General features: G+C 39.8%; 1 protein-coding gene across 3 annotated transcripts in view; it reads right to left on the reverse strand.

Annotated features, from left to right (window-relative positions):
- The window catches only part of LOC121950930 (solute carrier organic anion transporter family member 5A1-like), a 75,585-nt gene that overhangs the window by 48,709 nt on the left and 11,551 nt on the right, over positions 1-15,325 (reverse strand). For all 3 annotated transcript variants that reach the window (XR_006106364.2, XM_088085909.1, XM_042497062.2), the window contains exons 3-5: positions 8,339-8,471; positions 6,396-6,619; positions 5,034-5,198 (exon numbers count right to left, since the gene is read on the reverse strand). Coding sequence is in view for 2 of the 3 variants with exons in the window: in XM_088085909.1 (XP_087942035.1) it covers positions 5,034-5,198; positions 6,396-6,619; positions 8,339-8,471 (522 nt within the window). In the remaining variant the exon portion in view is untranslated. The remainder of the gene's footprint in view (positions 1-5,033; positions 5,199-6,395; positions 6,620-8,338; positions 8,472-15,325) is intronic.

Consider the following 15,325-nt stretch of genomic DNA (forward strand, 5'->3'; position numbering starts at 1 on the left):
TGATAAACTCACTGCACACCACCTGCCCAGAACAGCTGACCGACAAAAACCAAGTGAACTGCTGAGTAAAGTGGAGCATTGAGCAGCTAAAGAGCCAGATATATTTGTAGGAGCTGGTTGAGACCAAACCAGAGCTAAAAGGAGAGTGAATATTGGGGTTGCGCTCATCAGGTGGATACAGACACGACTCCAAATGAATCATAATGTTTCTATTAGTCTGCAATGACCCAAAACATTTCCATTAGGAGAAACATGCTGCGGCCTCAGAAACAATGCAGATTCAAAAACCTATGAAAATCCAAAATAAATAGTAAACAGAAAGAAGCTGAAAATGAAAAAATAAAATTCTGCAGAAATCCAAAATAACAAAAACAACAAACACACAAAGTCACAAACGAACATACCCCAAAAACATCAGAAAAACATAACAAATCCAGTCCACACAATATAAGTCCTCCAGGCCTCTAGGGGGAGCACTAAGCTGAGCAGCTTGATTTCGACCCGAGAGAGACCAGAGGAGAGAGCGTCCCGGTTATTATTGCATTTCTGTCAGGAGAAACGTGCTGCAGCTTCAGACACAATGCAGATTTGAAGATCCATCCGAAAATAACAAAAAACACGAACACGGGAGGAGGCTGTAAAATGAGGAAATGTGCTGCAGAAAGCCAAAACAAAAACATTAACAGAACATTAACACCATTATCTAAACTGATGTGTTTCCATTAGGCGTACCTTAATCCGCAATTTCAATTTGCGCAATTTGAAGGATAATGGAAACCCACCTAGTGACTGATCTGTCTTTCCAGGAAAAGTCAGACTGGGTGACTCTTGTCCAGTCAAAAGAGAGGACAACCTGATGAGACCAGCCATGGGACAAAATGATTTCCAAAAATATATTTCTTCTCCAGAGTAATAAATCCTGCCCACTAAATCACAGCCATACTCGGCAGACACTAACAGCAGTGGACTTTAATATCAAACTGTTCCTGTGACCTTCACACATCCATGAGCAGGTTTCTCAGGAATATTTTGATTTCACCCACAAGAGGCTGGCATTACATGAAAATATACATGAGTGGCAGTTTTAATCAGAGGCTTCACAGCCCACTCCTCCCACAGCTGAGACACTTATGCAACTCAACGACGAAACATCTCTGAAAACACAAGTCTCCCAAGATGGGATTTCTCTGGACGAAATCTTACCGATGCGAGTATGACAGAAAGGCTTCCAGATAAATAAAGATGTTGTTGGAAAAATGTCGTTTGTTGAGTGTTTAAAAACTTCAGCCATCAACAAGAGAGCTTTCTGTGTGGAAAGTTCAGATGACTCACAAACAGAAAGCATTGAAAGTGTGACGAATAATGTGCTCAGCTTGGCAGTCAATCATGTTTTCAAAAGGTGAGCGTCTTAGTTTTGCAGTTATACTCTTGGAAATTGCTTTGAAGAAAAATACGAGCAGACAAAATACAAATTTAAGTATTTTAAGAGTTCACACAACCTGCGACCTGGAAGACAGAGGCTGGACTTACACCACAAGTCTTGATGCCAAATTCTGATTTGTTGCCGATATCTGATTTTTCAGACCACCTGCTTTTATCTGCTCTTAAAAATGACTCAGATCTGATACCTGCATTTACACCTGCTCAAACTTTGCTTGAAACAAACTTATACTACCACTTCTATTACTACTAGTAGTATTAATACAACTACTTATACTACTATTGCTGCTAATACTAAAAGTAGTACTACTACAGCAACTTTACTACAAATACTGGTAATACTATTACTACTATCACTAGTACTAGGGCAACTTATTATACTCCTGCTACTGCTAAAACTACTACTACTCCTTCTACTACTGTTACTACTACTGTTAATGCTAATGGTACTAGAATTATTAGAACTACTTTTACTATTAATACCACTGCTTTTACTTCTACTACTACTGCTACTGCTGCTACTGCTGCTATTACTACTCCTAGTACTAATAGAATTGCTGCTACTTTTTTTACTACCACAATTAGAACAAAAAAGTATTACTGCTTCTTCTACTAATACTTATATTTCTTCTACAACTACTGCTACAACTATTACTACTAGAAGTAGTCCTAAAACAACTAATTCTACAGCTACGGCTATTGCCACTACTACTTCCATTACTACTACTACTAGTGTTACTACCACCATTACTTCTAATACCAGTAGTTGTGTACTAGAACTATTTCTACTGTTAATACACCTACTTATACTACTACCACTGCAATTTCTACTACTACTTCTGCTACTATTACTACTCCTTGTAGTAACAGAAGCGCTGCTACTTCTTCTACTTCCATGACTACAACTACTACTACTGCTAGTACTATGCCACCCGTCTGCTTACACTACAGACTCGTTTTCAGTTATCCCAATCATATCTGATTTATTTCCACATATGAATGAGGCCTGAGAACATCTTTTTCCTGCTCACACGTTTATGATCTGATCTGCGCTAAATTAGAGGAAAAAAACTGGCACTGGGTCACTGACACCATATAGTGTTAATTTCACTCTGAGTCTTCAGCATCAAACAGAGGAAGCCTCTTCATTTTGGAACAAGCTCTTTAACCGCTGAGGAAGGTTGGCCAGCTGAAAACAGATAACTGTGCGTCACGACAGTAAAATCATAGATACATAATGTTTTAGCCTCTGTGTATCTGCAAACCCGCCCATCAAGCCGAGACAGAAAAGCAAAGGCGCCACATAAACTTCCAAATACTTTTGCTATCAGCAGCCACAGAATACCAAAATAGCCTCCATCACTGAAGAAGGCCATCAGGTCGGAGCAGAACGTTCCTCTCAGCCTCTGGACTTATCAGCCCGAGCACGGGGACGGCTCGGATTTAAGATACACTCCTGAGAGACAGAAGAGCTCTTTGAGAAATGCTCTTCTCCTCAGTGGTTCATTTAAAGTCTATATCACAGAGACGAGCTGGTCAAGAGCAATGCTTCCCAACTGGTACAGCCACTGAGTCCAGATTTCTCCTTAAACATTAGTTTGGGGTCTGCACACGAGAGAGATGGCCACATATTTGAATTTATTAGACAAATATGTAAATAACGGGGTTAGGGCTGGGCAATATGGGAAAAAGTTTTTTTTTCCACTTCCACAACACTTCCGCGCTGGAGCGGGCTGTCGCACATTTCCACGCTGGAGGGGCTGTTGGACATGTCCTCATGCTGCAGCGGGCTGTTAGACATGTCCGCACGGTAGAGCGAGATGGGGCACATTTACACGTGGTGGAGCGTGCTGTTGGACATGTCCGCATGCTGGAGTGGGCTGTCGGACATTTTCGCACATGTCTGACTGTAGCACATGTCCGCGCTTTGGAGCAGGCAGTCGGACATCAACAACACCCAGACATCAGCTGCTCAGACTGCTCAGGACATCAGCTGTTTGATCCGGCTAATGAAATGCTGTGGCTGTCAAACACTCAGCTGTTTTAGAGTCAAAGTCGTTCACTGCATTTGGTTCGCCGCGGCGCTATTTTCATTATCATTGGCTGTTCGTGTTGTTTGTCAAATATGGCTGTAATGAGTTTTATCGCCATTCTATCAACTACGTGTCATATTTCAATCGAGGAAAAGTTATATCGCAGTTGATATCATTATCGTTTTATCGCCCAGCCCTACATGTGGTCTCAACACACAATGAAATCAAACATATTGCAAGAATAAAGTGCAATTAGTCAAAACCAGGGACATTTTGAGTTTTGGAGGACGTGCGGGGCTTCGCTTGAACCTTTGCAGAAAAAAAAAAGGCAAAAATTTGGTCTTTTTTCATCTGTCTTTCAAAATTTTGGGTGAATATTTTTTAAATAATAAATATTCTTTAAATTTCTGACTAATTTAAGATAACTTTAGGTTATTTTTCTTCTTTCAAAATTCTGGCGATGTGATATGGATCGGGGATACCCGATTCCTTTTCGTAAAACATTCCCACAGTGTTACATGAAAACGAAACAAAAATGTTTTCAAAGCAAAATTCAGAACATGTTATTGAGGCCTGAGATTACAGACCTTTTTAATGAAAATATAATGTAATGTGATACATTAACATTTAAAAAAAACAAACAACAGTTTTACCATTTTTGATGTTAACAGAAAATGTTACCCTAACTTTAAGAAGAACGTTCTGGGAACTAAAAGAAAACTTGCAGTATGTAATATATTGGCTGATATGGCTGTTTAAGCATGCATGTGCTTGTGAATGCACTTGTGCTTGTCATGGTGTGTGTCTCTCTAAAATATGTGTGTGTGTTGTAACACACTGAGTGCTCCAGCTCCGTGTCCCAGGTGCCCCCTTCATTTAGAGAGCAGCAGTTTCTTTATTATTAATGTGTGTTGGCTTGCGGCTCTGGGCCGACAGCCTCTGCCGCTCTGCTCTCAGATAAAAACCAGCGGCGCTGAACAGGCAGAAATTTAAAGTCCTGAGCGCTGTATGAATATTCTGGTCTGTCTGCATCCTGTCTGTGCGGCTGTGGAGACACTACAGGGGAGCTCAGAAGACGGGAGGGGACAGTTTTGTCTTTAAGATGCTCAAACTCAGACATTACCTTCTGAAACACAAGGAGCGGGAGAAAATCTGTGAAATACCAAACTAGAGGAACTGCTAATGTAAATGTACATTAATAAGTACATCCTGGGAAGTAATACTACCATTGTATGTGTACTTAATAGTGTTGAATATGAACATAAAAAGGCTAAAAGCATGATAAGTATGTGAAGTTATTGTGAACATGTCCTCCGTAATATTTGTTGTATGTGTTGTCTTAATGTTGAATAAATATATGTATTTTTTTAAAAAAGATGCTTGAATTAGACCCTAATTTGAAAGTTTCTTAAGTAATAAATCTTGTTTTTGAAACATCAGATTTTAGTGTGCGCATGATGATTAGACGCCGTCAGAAGCCATCAGCCATCAGCCTTTCAGACAAACATTTCAGAGTGGAAGAGAAATTCGATCGGGGGACTTTGCTGCTTTGGTACCCACCGGTGTAGATGCTGGCGCTGGAGGCCGGGATGCCAAATTGAGACTCGATGAACTTTGGGATGAAGGTGATGAACGCGGTGACGATGGCGCTCTCTGCCGTGTAGGAGAGGCTGACGAACAAGAAGGTCACGTTGCTGAGGATCCTCACCGCTGCTTTGGGCAGGTCTGACAGGAGAAGAAGAAAGGCAGACAGAGGGAGAAAAATTATTTATTTATTGTTTATTGTAATGAAGTTATCTACTCGCAAAAGTTCACCCTGTATGACCGAAAAATAACAAAACTCTGAGGTGGATTTCTCCTGAAATAATTAAGAAATTATTCTTCTTATCCAAACATAAAAATGTTAACCTTCAGGGAAAAGTGAAGAAGTACTCTATCACATAGGAAACAGCACATAACATTTAGAGAAATTGTTTAAAGGTAAAAACAAACCTCTGATTTTTTTAGTTAATTTAAATTGAGACGCAATCAGTAAAAATGCTTCGGGTCCAAACAATCATAACCAGCTCGACGTGTTTTCTGAGGTCTCGATATTGTTTTAGTGCTTCTTCACGTTCCTTTAAATTTGCCTTGTAAATTCACACATTGGCCAATTTGAAGTGCTGAAGCGTTTGTTTGGAAATACATCATTTTTCTCAGAGTGTATCATCACCTCATTCAGTATGATTTTAAAATAAAACTATAATTACCTGGCAGTTGTATACCTTCTTGCAGTCAGGTTTACATATATATCTGTCCGGACTCATTTTAAGTTTTTTTTTTTTGTAATGTTGAATTAAAAAGTGTATGTTTATGTCAAATTTGAAGAAATTCGAGGCCTTCTTAAGAGATCACGTTTATGGGACATATGAAGATATGGACAGGTGTCTGAATGGACAGACGGGCAAACAGCCACGTATGTCACTGGTGCTGAGACATGATAACAGGTGCAACAAGTTAGTACTCACAAATTTTCTCCTTACAACAGTCTATTAATCTGCTGATTATTTTAAAATGTCTTCGTCTGACCAACAACTCAATATGCAAAAATATTCAGTTTTCAGTCCTCAGTTTGTGTCTGCGGAAACAGCAAATAATCACACTGGAGAAGCTGCAACTCAAGACATTTGGGCATTTCTTCTCTAAAAATTACTCAAAAGAATGAACTGATTATCAAAATAACTGCTGATATATTTTCTGCTGATTATTGGATTGAAAAAAAAAAAAAAAAATTACCCAAAAGAGTGCAAGTGTTCTGTGTTAAGAAGGCTAATATACTTCTATCATAATGAACTCATATTTTAGACTCTGATTTTAAAGAACAAACTCCCTCAACCGTGACATCAGCCGCCCTCGCTGACACGCCGCAGCGTTTCCCGGTACCTTTGATGTCCTTCCCGAAGCCCATGGACGAGGTGACCGCCTGGCTCTTGTTGTTGTTGTTGCTCTTCTCCTTGAGGACGTCGTCGTCGCTGGACAGGTCGTCCAGGCTCAGCTTTTTCCTCCTCTTCTTCTTCTTGTGTCGGGGCGGCAGCTTCTTGGGGAAGGTGAACATGGGGAAGATGACCAGCAGCATGGCCACGGCACACAGCAGGAACCCGCTCCACCTGGGACGGACGAGGGAGGATTTGACGTAAATATTCAAAAACAGTAGGAAAACACTAAAAGTCACATCACAGGGGAGGGACTTCCGGGTCACCAACAAGATGGCTGCGTAGGGAAAGCGCTCTCGACAAAAGAAATAGAAATTTGCCCTGAAGTAAAAGTGTTGCATTAGTTAGTTCTCTGCCTATATATAAAGTGAAGGGGCGAGGATGACGTCTAAATGTAAGAGTAAAAAACCTGCTCTGGACTCTGAAAAAAGCAACAAAGGACAGCATCACGCTGATGCTAACGATAGCCCACACGCCGTTACCCATGGCAGCGATAATATGGGAGGAGGAGAGGAGTCGGTGAACCTGACCGTGATTCTCAGAGAGATTCGGGACTTTAAACAAGACAACAAAAGTCACATCACAAATGAGATGCTTTCCTCGTCTCAAAAGTCAAAAAGTAAAAAAACACAGCATCTCCTGGATATGTAAAACAGTATCTGAGATACTAATAAATAGAGATGAATAAATAAAATAATGATAATAAGAGATGAATTAATTATTATTAATAATATTAATATTGATATTAATAAATATAATAATAATAAAATAAGTAAGTAAATACAGAAATAAATTAATTCATAATAAATAATAAATAAAATTCTATAAATAATAGAAAAAAAAGATTATCATTCTGGACTTGTCATTTTATCTGTGCACTGCGCACATAAATAAATAAAATAAACTGCCGTCTTGTGCAGAATCACTGGTACACTCATCCATCCTCTTCCCGCTATCATCACCTATAATTCATGTAGGAAGCCCGCGGCTGTTAGCTGTGACTCACTGGTTATGCTGTCGGTTAGAGGCATCACTGAGAGCTGTGAATAGATGAATAACCACGTCTCAAACACAGCAGCACATTTACAGATGGATGTTAGATAGCGGAACAACACGACCAAAGGAGCAAACATCCGTCCCATGAATTTACTGTGACGCTGCGTTTTTTGAGAGATTCTTGATTTGATGAGTTTCCAGCAAAACATGTTATTTAAAATGTGGATGATTGTTTATTTTTCTCTTCTTGATTTTCATTAACCATTTGAAACCTGCAGCAACATCACTTTTCCAGTGCTGCCTTTGGATGCCTTTCACAAGTATTTAAACCTTTGAACTTAAAAAAAAAAAAAAAACTCTGCAGAAAAGGCAATGGGCAACTTGGTGCAAGAAATGTTACACAAAAAAGTAGATTTACAAAATTATTTTTAAAAAGCTCGGGAAAAATGTCTGGGAAATATTTTCATATGCAAAGTATTGTCAAAATGACCTCATCAGGTGGAAAATATTCAAAATGACAAATTCAGAGTCAAAAGCCCAGAATGACACCAAGAAATAATACAAGTCCTGTTTTTCTGCTCTGATGGCTGTGGGATCAAAAATGTCAGTTTGAATGGGTTTCAATGGAGCATTTTTTGACCTTAACAGTCTGAATGTAACTATTTAGTTTCCACAGTGTATTTTAGACTTATTGTAGGAGCTGAGCTGGAAATTTCAAGATAAAACAAAAATACACAATTGTGTCAAAATATATATGCATGCACACAGCCAAAATTATCATAAAATGAAAAATAAAAAGCACGTATAATACAGTAAACAGTCGCTAAGGGTCTTTTTTAATACTAGTATTGAGTAACTATGTTTAAAATTCTGGTATTGTGACAACGTTGCTCTCACCAGTTGCCGATGAAGCGTGGGTCGCTTTGATCGATGTTGACGACAGTCTTGGGGTCCACGTAAAAGCCGATGAGGACTCCTCCCAGCAGGTAACCAGCTGCCGGACCCAGTGCTCCCATCACGTACATGATGGCTGAAAACAGGAGAGACAAGATAAGCATCATGAACAAAATTAAAGCTGCAAAAATCGAACATCAAAACATCAAAACAAACTGACAGATACATCGTCCCCGCAAGTTACGTCCTGACAAAGCTGCAATCAGTCAAACATTTGCTTTCTTCCACATCCAGCACATAAAAAGCAACACTTTTATCCCACTGGAGTCATGCTTCTATCCACATGATCAATGTACTGGCTTTCCTTTTGGCTCTGTTTTGGTCTCCACCAACCCCTAGAAAACCCTCTGCCCTCTGGTAATCAGTAACGTAGTATAAAGGTGGAGGTCTGTGTTGGAGGGAATAAAGAGTTTGCTGTCTTGGTTCAGACTACAGAGCCTGTGTGTTATTATTTGATCATTTTCATGTGACAGTTTAGCAGAGTAGCTGATGTCCCACAGTGCTGCAAAACTAGAGGGGCTGGAGACGGTCCTTTTGCTGCACTATTTAGACGTGCATAAAATGACATCTGTACTGTGTGTGTGTGTGTGTGTGTGTGTGTGTGTGTGTGTGTGTCTCCCAAACTGACAGCTGAGGAGCAGCAGAGCATAAATAACACCAAGCAAAGATAGCATTGCTTTTTATTTCCTGACTATTTAGGACCAAAGATTGATGGATGGATGGTGGATATAACCTTCAAGATTTCTTTACAAAACGTAAAATTTACCTGCATGTTTTCATTTTGGACCCTGATACAAATAATTCAAAGAAAAGGTTAGAAAAAAAATCACTGATTTTCACCTAAATTTCATATTTATTAAGTTATTTAAGACACTTTTTTGCAAAGTCAATTCTGTTTATAAAGCCCATTATCACAAATCACAATTTGCCTCAGAGGGCTTTACAGCATACGACATCCCTCACATCGACTGAGGAAACTCCCCCAAAAAGCTCATCTAGCCAACGCATCTTTCCTCCTGAAGGCACAGCTGAGCGCTTCAGATGTTCATTTGTTCCAGCTGCCATCAGACAGTTTTACAGCAGTTAGATCACAGACTCGACTGTATGCATGAGTCGCTTTGAGGGCACATAGATAATTTCACCATATTCACTTAATTTACTTAATTTATTTTATTTTTTATTTATTTATCTATACATCTCTTCATTCATTTATTAATTGATTGCAGTGCTTGTTGTCGTTCTTGTGCAGTTTATTTCTTTTGAATAGTTTTCAGCATATATGGATATTTTAATTGCTCTTTTCTGTCTTACTGTAAGCTGCTGGGACAACTGTATTTCTGCATTAAGGATTGAAAAAGGTTTATGTTATCTCTTAAAAAAAAATATAATGATGGGGGTGGTAGAAACCTCAGAAGTGCAATAGATGTTAAAAGCAATTTAAATTACAATAGATGTCAAATAATAAATAGGAAAGAGAGGGAGGAACAGAAAGGGGGAGTAGTGTGCATGAGTGTGTGTATGATTTTTTATATATAATAATAGTTTTGTCTGTTTATTTCGTAGGATGAGCTGAAAATAACAGCTGGGCTCCTGCCACGTCCACAGAATAAAAGAAGTGATCAGGAAACACACAGTGACAGGAGAAACAGTCACTAACCAGCAGGTGTGATCACTGATTTTAACGCAGCGTTTCGTCGGGTGTCGTTCTGATCACGTCCATGGACCGTCTGTGTCTCCCCAACATGAATCCGTCTGAGAGGAACTACTGTATGTCAACTTCTGTGCCAAGGTTATTCAATTATCCGAACTCAATGCCCAATTTTAACCCTTATGTAACACCTCAAATCAAACTAATCTAGCTTTGAGAGCGGCGCACAAAAGGCCATGTGTGTGGGTCATGTGTTCAGATCATATGACCGTGTAATAAGGGGCCTGCTTGAGGCTGAGAATAAGATTTCTCCAATTAGAGGGAATTAAAATCTTAAATTCTTTGGCCTGAGTTGAAAGCAGAAACACAAAAATCCGGTGGCGTGACTTTAAAAACTCAAAGCTGGGTCAGGCACCGGACCAGACCGAACGTTATCTAACTGTCAGAGTCCTGGGAACTCTGCGGGAGCGCCGGGTTCATGTCAGAAGCAGTTTCAAAGACGACTCCTGGATTTCTAACTGCCAATTCTGGGCTTTTCAAAATAAAATGAAAACTTGCAGGTGATGCCTCAGCAGCTCTTGTGGCTAACTGGGGGAATTAAATTACAATCTATTATGCTGTTATTTGTGGAAATGCAGCTGTTTTATTGTTGGAAGAACTAGTATATGCTGAATTTATCAAAATCAAGTTAAAATGGTTACTGGTCCTTCCACAAAAATAACTTTTTTGCTGAAACGGTCATTACATCAATATTTTGTCCAAAAAAAAAATAATTCATAATAAATCATAATGGTCATAATGGCATTTGCAAGAATCCACCACATGTGACGAAAAACAACCAATCAAAAAATCAGCAGTTTAGTTTTTATTGCAGCCACCTCCCTAGCCGTCATTATTTCCAGTCAAGGGCGTTTATTTGTCAAAATTTGTCCCTAAATCCTGCTACATCTTTTGGCGTCGTAGCAGGAGTTCAGGATTCTCAAAGCCTGGGGAAATGTGAGCGATTATACAAGCGATAACGGAAAGGCAAGCCCCTTATATGTGGGAGCGGCAACGTATGAGGGATTTCTGGGAACTGATCGTCCCCTCTAGTTCTTTATAAAGTATGACATGGACAAAAGCATGATAAATTAATTAAAAAAAAAAAAAATTATCACTATTTCTGCAATTTGCGTCTATGTCTAAACAACAGTCAAAACCCCAAAACTAAGGTGATTGAAAGGTGACCATTTAATCTGATAATTGTTGCTTATTAATATTCTTATTAATATATATTAATATTCTGTCAATTTCCAATAAAGAGAGAATTGTCACAATTTCAGAATCAACATATTTAACTGATATTCCTTAAAAAAAAAAATTCTGCCCTCGAAAAATCCATGCAAAAAGTTAAAAATGCACACTCTGAACAGAGGAAAGTCCGCACGCTTCAGCTCCCTTTATAGTTTTATTTTTTAAATTCAGAAACTCACAAACCAGTGACGTTTGGAGATACGTGCTCTTGTTCAGATTGTAAAAACTGTAAAAGGGGGCTGAAGTGTGCAGACCTTCCTCTGTTCAATGTTTGCACCCAAAAAAATATCCATGAAATTCTCTTTAACGTTTGTCATTTTCAAAAGCTCTCTCCGTCAAAACCCCAGCATGAGCTCTGCACGTGCTCGTCTGCAGAGCATCTTCACAGAGCGATTTTCTGACCCTCTCCAGCACTAAACTGCCATTACATCATCTGCCTGGGATAGCCAGAGCCTGGGATGATAAAGCTTCAGGATGGGATTGAGGGCTTGGGCTTTCCAAGGGGACCCAGCGGCATGGCGGATAATCCCTTATCTAGCAGGAGAAGAGGGAAAACCCTCAGCTGGCGGGCTGCCGTGTTACGCAACGTGATGCAGACCATCAGCAGAGGGATAAAAGACGACCAGGCTGCTGGTGGTGAGGCGGGCGACCAGGCACCGCTGCAATACGAGGAGCCGGAAAGAAAGTGAAAAAAACCAAAAAACTAGAGTCCGACCGATTTATCCGTCAACTGATATTATTGACCGATGTGAGACTTTCACAGACACATCGAGCATATCGGCATCAGCGAAGACTGATGCTGAACACATGCAGTACTGATGTTTATTTTATTTTTATTTATACTTTATTTTTGTTTGTCTGTAAAGTTCAGTAAGTAAATTGTTCAATAAAAGTTGTTTTATTTAAGAAAGCAGCCTTCTGAGAACCGTAAAATCCGTGCACAAATTCACTTTATCGGTCGCCATATCGGTAATCTGTGAATTTTTCGACTATAAAATCGGTAGCTGTCTCATAATTCCCATATTGGCCGGGCTCTAAAAAAAAGAAAAGAGAATGGAAGTAAGAACCTCTTGATCATATATTTTATACTTTGTAAAAATATGATAAGCTGGAAAGAAAGGGAGAAAAAACACAGGTACGGTGTCGTGAGGCAGTTTAGTGCGTATTAATAAAGACATCGTGATGACGTCGTGCTAGAAGACGATAAGAAGTCTGCATAGAGTGAAATATGTTTTTTAACAGTGTTTTATCGTTTATGTGAGAACAGAAATAGGACATCATGTCCAGACGAGATCTGATTTTGGAAGGACTTTGGCTGCTGTATTTTTTTGTACTCATAAATAAATCTTGTTTAGGTTTTTTTCCCCACTTGGAATTATTGTTCTGCAAAACATAATTTCTCTGTGGATCTATGTACAAAAGGGTGCTGTCTTTTTTTTTTTTTTTGTCCAAACAACACTCATGCACATTTGCTCTCTTGCTACCCACAGAAGCTTTTGTGTTTCATTTTAATGAAAATATTTGAGTCTTTTAATCCACATGTATCCTGGAGTTAAACCACGGATGCCGAGGTTGAGTCCAGCCGCTCAATTTTAAATCTTTATACTTTGGGCTTTCTGGTGGAGTGGATGTCTGTAACATCTTTAGAATTGGAAACACAAATGCACAAATTAATAAATGCTAATAAAACATGAAAAGACGCATAGAAAAGATTCACAGTAAAGGGAGAAAGAGAGCGAGGTGAAGGCAGAAAAGAGAAAGCCAGAAATGTAGGAAATGATGATGAAGATGGAGAGCAGGGGAAGCAGAAAGAGACAGAGAGACGGAGGACGTGGACCCGAGCCGGTGTTGAGGCAGCAGACTTTGTGCTGATGGAGAGGAATTAAATTTTCAACCTCGTCTTTCCCGTCCATCACCGCTCTGCATTTCAGCCTCTTTACTGAAAGCATGCCACGATTTTTATTCCTTCACATTATCCAGCAAATCCGCCAATCTACAGAGCGAGGCCTGTTACCGTCCAATCCTCCAGTGTTAGGCCTTTAATGGAAACTTGCACACGCAGTATGTGATCCAGAAATGAAAATATGTGGGTCAAAGAAACTCAAAGAAACCTACTTTATTTTTCTCTTCAGTTCGCCTACAAAGTAAGTTCTGTATTTTCTAACCTGGTCCATATTTTTACACATTTTTGTGTCACAATGAATAATAGAGACAAGTTTTTTTGAAAGTGGTCCACTCTTGAGCGACACGGCAACAAGCTTCTGTTTGTAATAAACTGACTATACCTAAGTATCTCATACAGTTCAAAAGTCCCACAACTATCACTTAAGCTATGAGGGGAACTGAGAAAATGATTGGCATATTAAGTGAGGATGAAAGTTGCAGCTCTCATAGATTTAAATCATCGATGGCTTCGATCAGACCGCAGATCCACAGTGACGATTCCAAAACACAAACAGTAAATATAATGTATTGTCCCTGATTTATCATCCTGTGTGCTGCACACACTCTGCTTTTAAACGTGTTTCCTGTTATACAACAGGTAGATTCAGCCGAGCGGTCTGATCTGGTCTGATCTGGTTTAAGACACATACTGAACTGTGCTGTGAGTCATGCTTTACTGGCCGCAACACCAACTTTAGAAGTGAGCAGGTAACACATCAGCCATCTTTCATTCTATACTTTCTGTGCATGAAAGAAAAATGTTGTAATATTGTTTTGGGACCCCGTGCACCGGTCAGTCTCTCGAAGAGACACTCGGACGTCGTTGCTTTGCCTCACTGCCCGTAGAGGTGTTTGGTTACATTGGAAATGCCCAAATGTGCACAGGGATGTAAGTCTTTAAAAAATATAATATTTTCTAAAATGCTACTCATTTTTAAGTGATTGTTATGCTGCTGCAAATATTTATTTGACCATATTCTGACTGGCAGCTCGCAATTCACCAGCTCAACCAGATTTATGTTGCAGGTTGAAGTTGCAAGTGATCCCGGCCTCCATTCGCATCCACACTGATAAATCCAGGCTTTATATGGAAATGACCACACGCTCAGTTTTCCGCTGCACGTTTCTTTCATAAATATGAGCCAAAAAGAGCTGTGCATCTGCCTCTCTAAGACCCCGATGACATGAGTGTGGACTTGCTGGGCCAGCGACACGCAACACGACACGGCTGTGAAAAAAAAAAAAAACGGCAGCTGCGAATCAAAGTAAAAGCTACTGAAATAAATAATAAATGTAAGATGTAATTTTGAAATGGCTGCATGGCTTCAGAACCTCAAAGAGACGAATCAACAAGCAAAACGCTTGTAAGCTTTCATGCCATTTAACATAAATAAAGGACATAAATCAGTATTAGAGTTGCCAAGTTTTGTTCGAGGTTGTATTAGATCTCTTTGCTGGTGGACGGATGGATTTATTTGAGACACACAGCCTTTAAAAATGCTACAGAGCGGCAGCTGCATCTTTTGTGTCCCACCCACACGACAGCAGCAGAGGTATGAATGCTGAGAGGAGCCACGTGACCAGACAGACAGACAGACAGACGCAGCTGAGGCCACGCCGGGCCAGGTCGGGCCGTGGCGAGATGTGAGAGGGGAGACACAATGAAAACGTTACAGGCTGACGGACGGCGTTGTCATGGCAACCTGCTGACACAGCACTGTCTCGTTACGACTTCCCAACGGGCTGCCAGCGCCGACATCAGACTCCCTGCCTCCATGAAATCTTTTTTACTTCAGATTAATTTCCTGATCCTCAGTTTGTCTGAGCGCGTCGCTGAACAACATCGCACTGCAGAAACATTAAGAACAGGGACTCACAGGAAACTGATCGTCAAAATCAAAGCCGGAGAGGCAAATCCATATTATGACTTTAGAACTGAAAAAACACTACATCTTCACTTCCCATAATGAAACTTTTATTAGAAAAAATTAGACCATCTCTGCCCAGAAAATGACAAGACCTTCAAACCCTGCAAACATTATTTG

The sequence above is a fragment of the Plectropomus leopardus genome, chromosome 12 (assembly GCF_026936395.1).
Source record: "Plectropomus leopardus strain MGB_pleo_1.0 chromosome 12, ASM2693639v1, whole genome shotgun sequence".
Classification (NCBI taxonomy): domain Eukaryota; kingdom Metazoa; phylum Chordata; class Actinopteri; order Perciformes; family Serranidae; genus Plectropomus; species Plectropomus leopardus.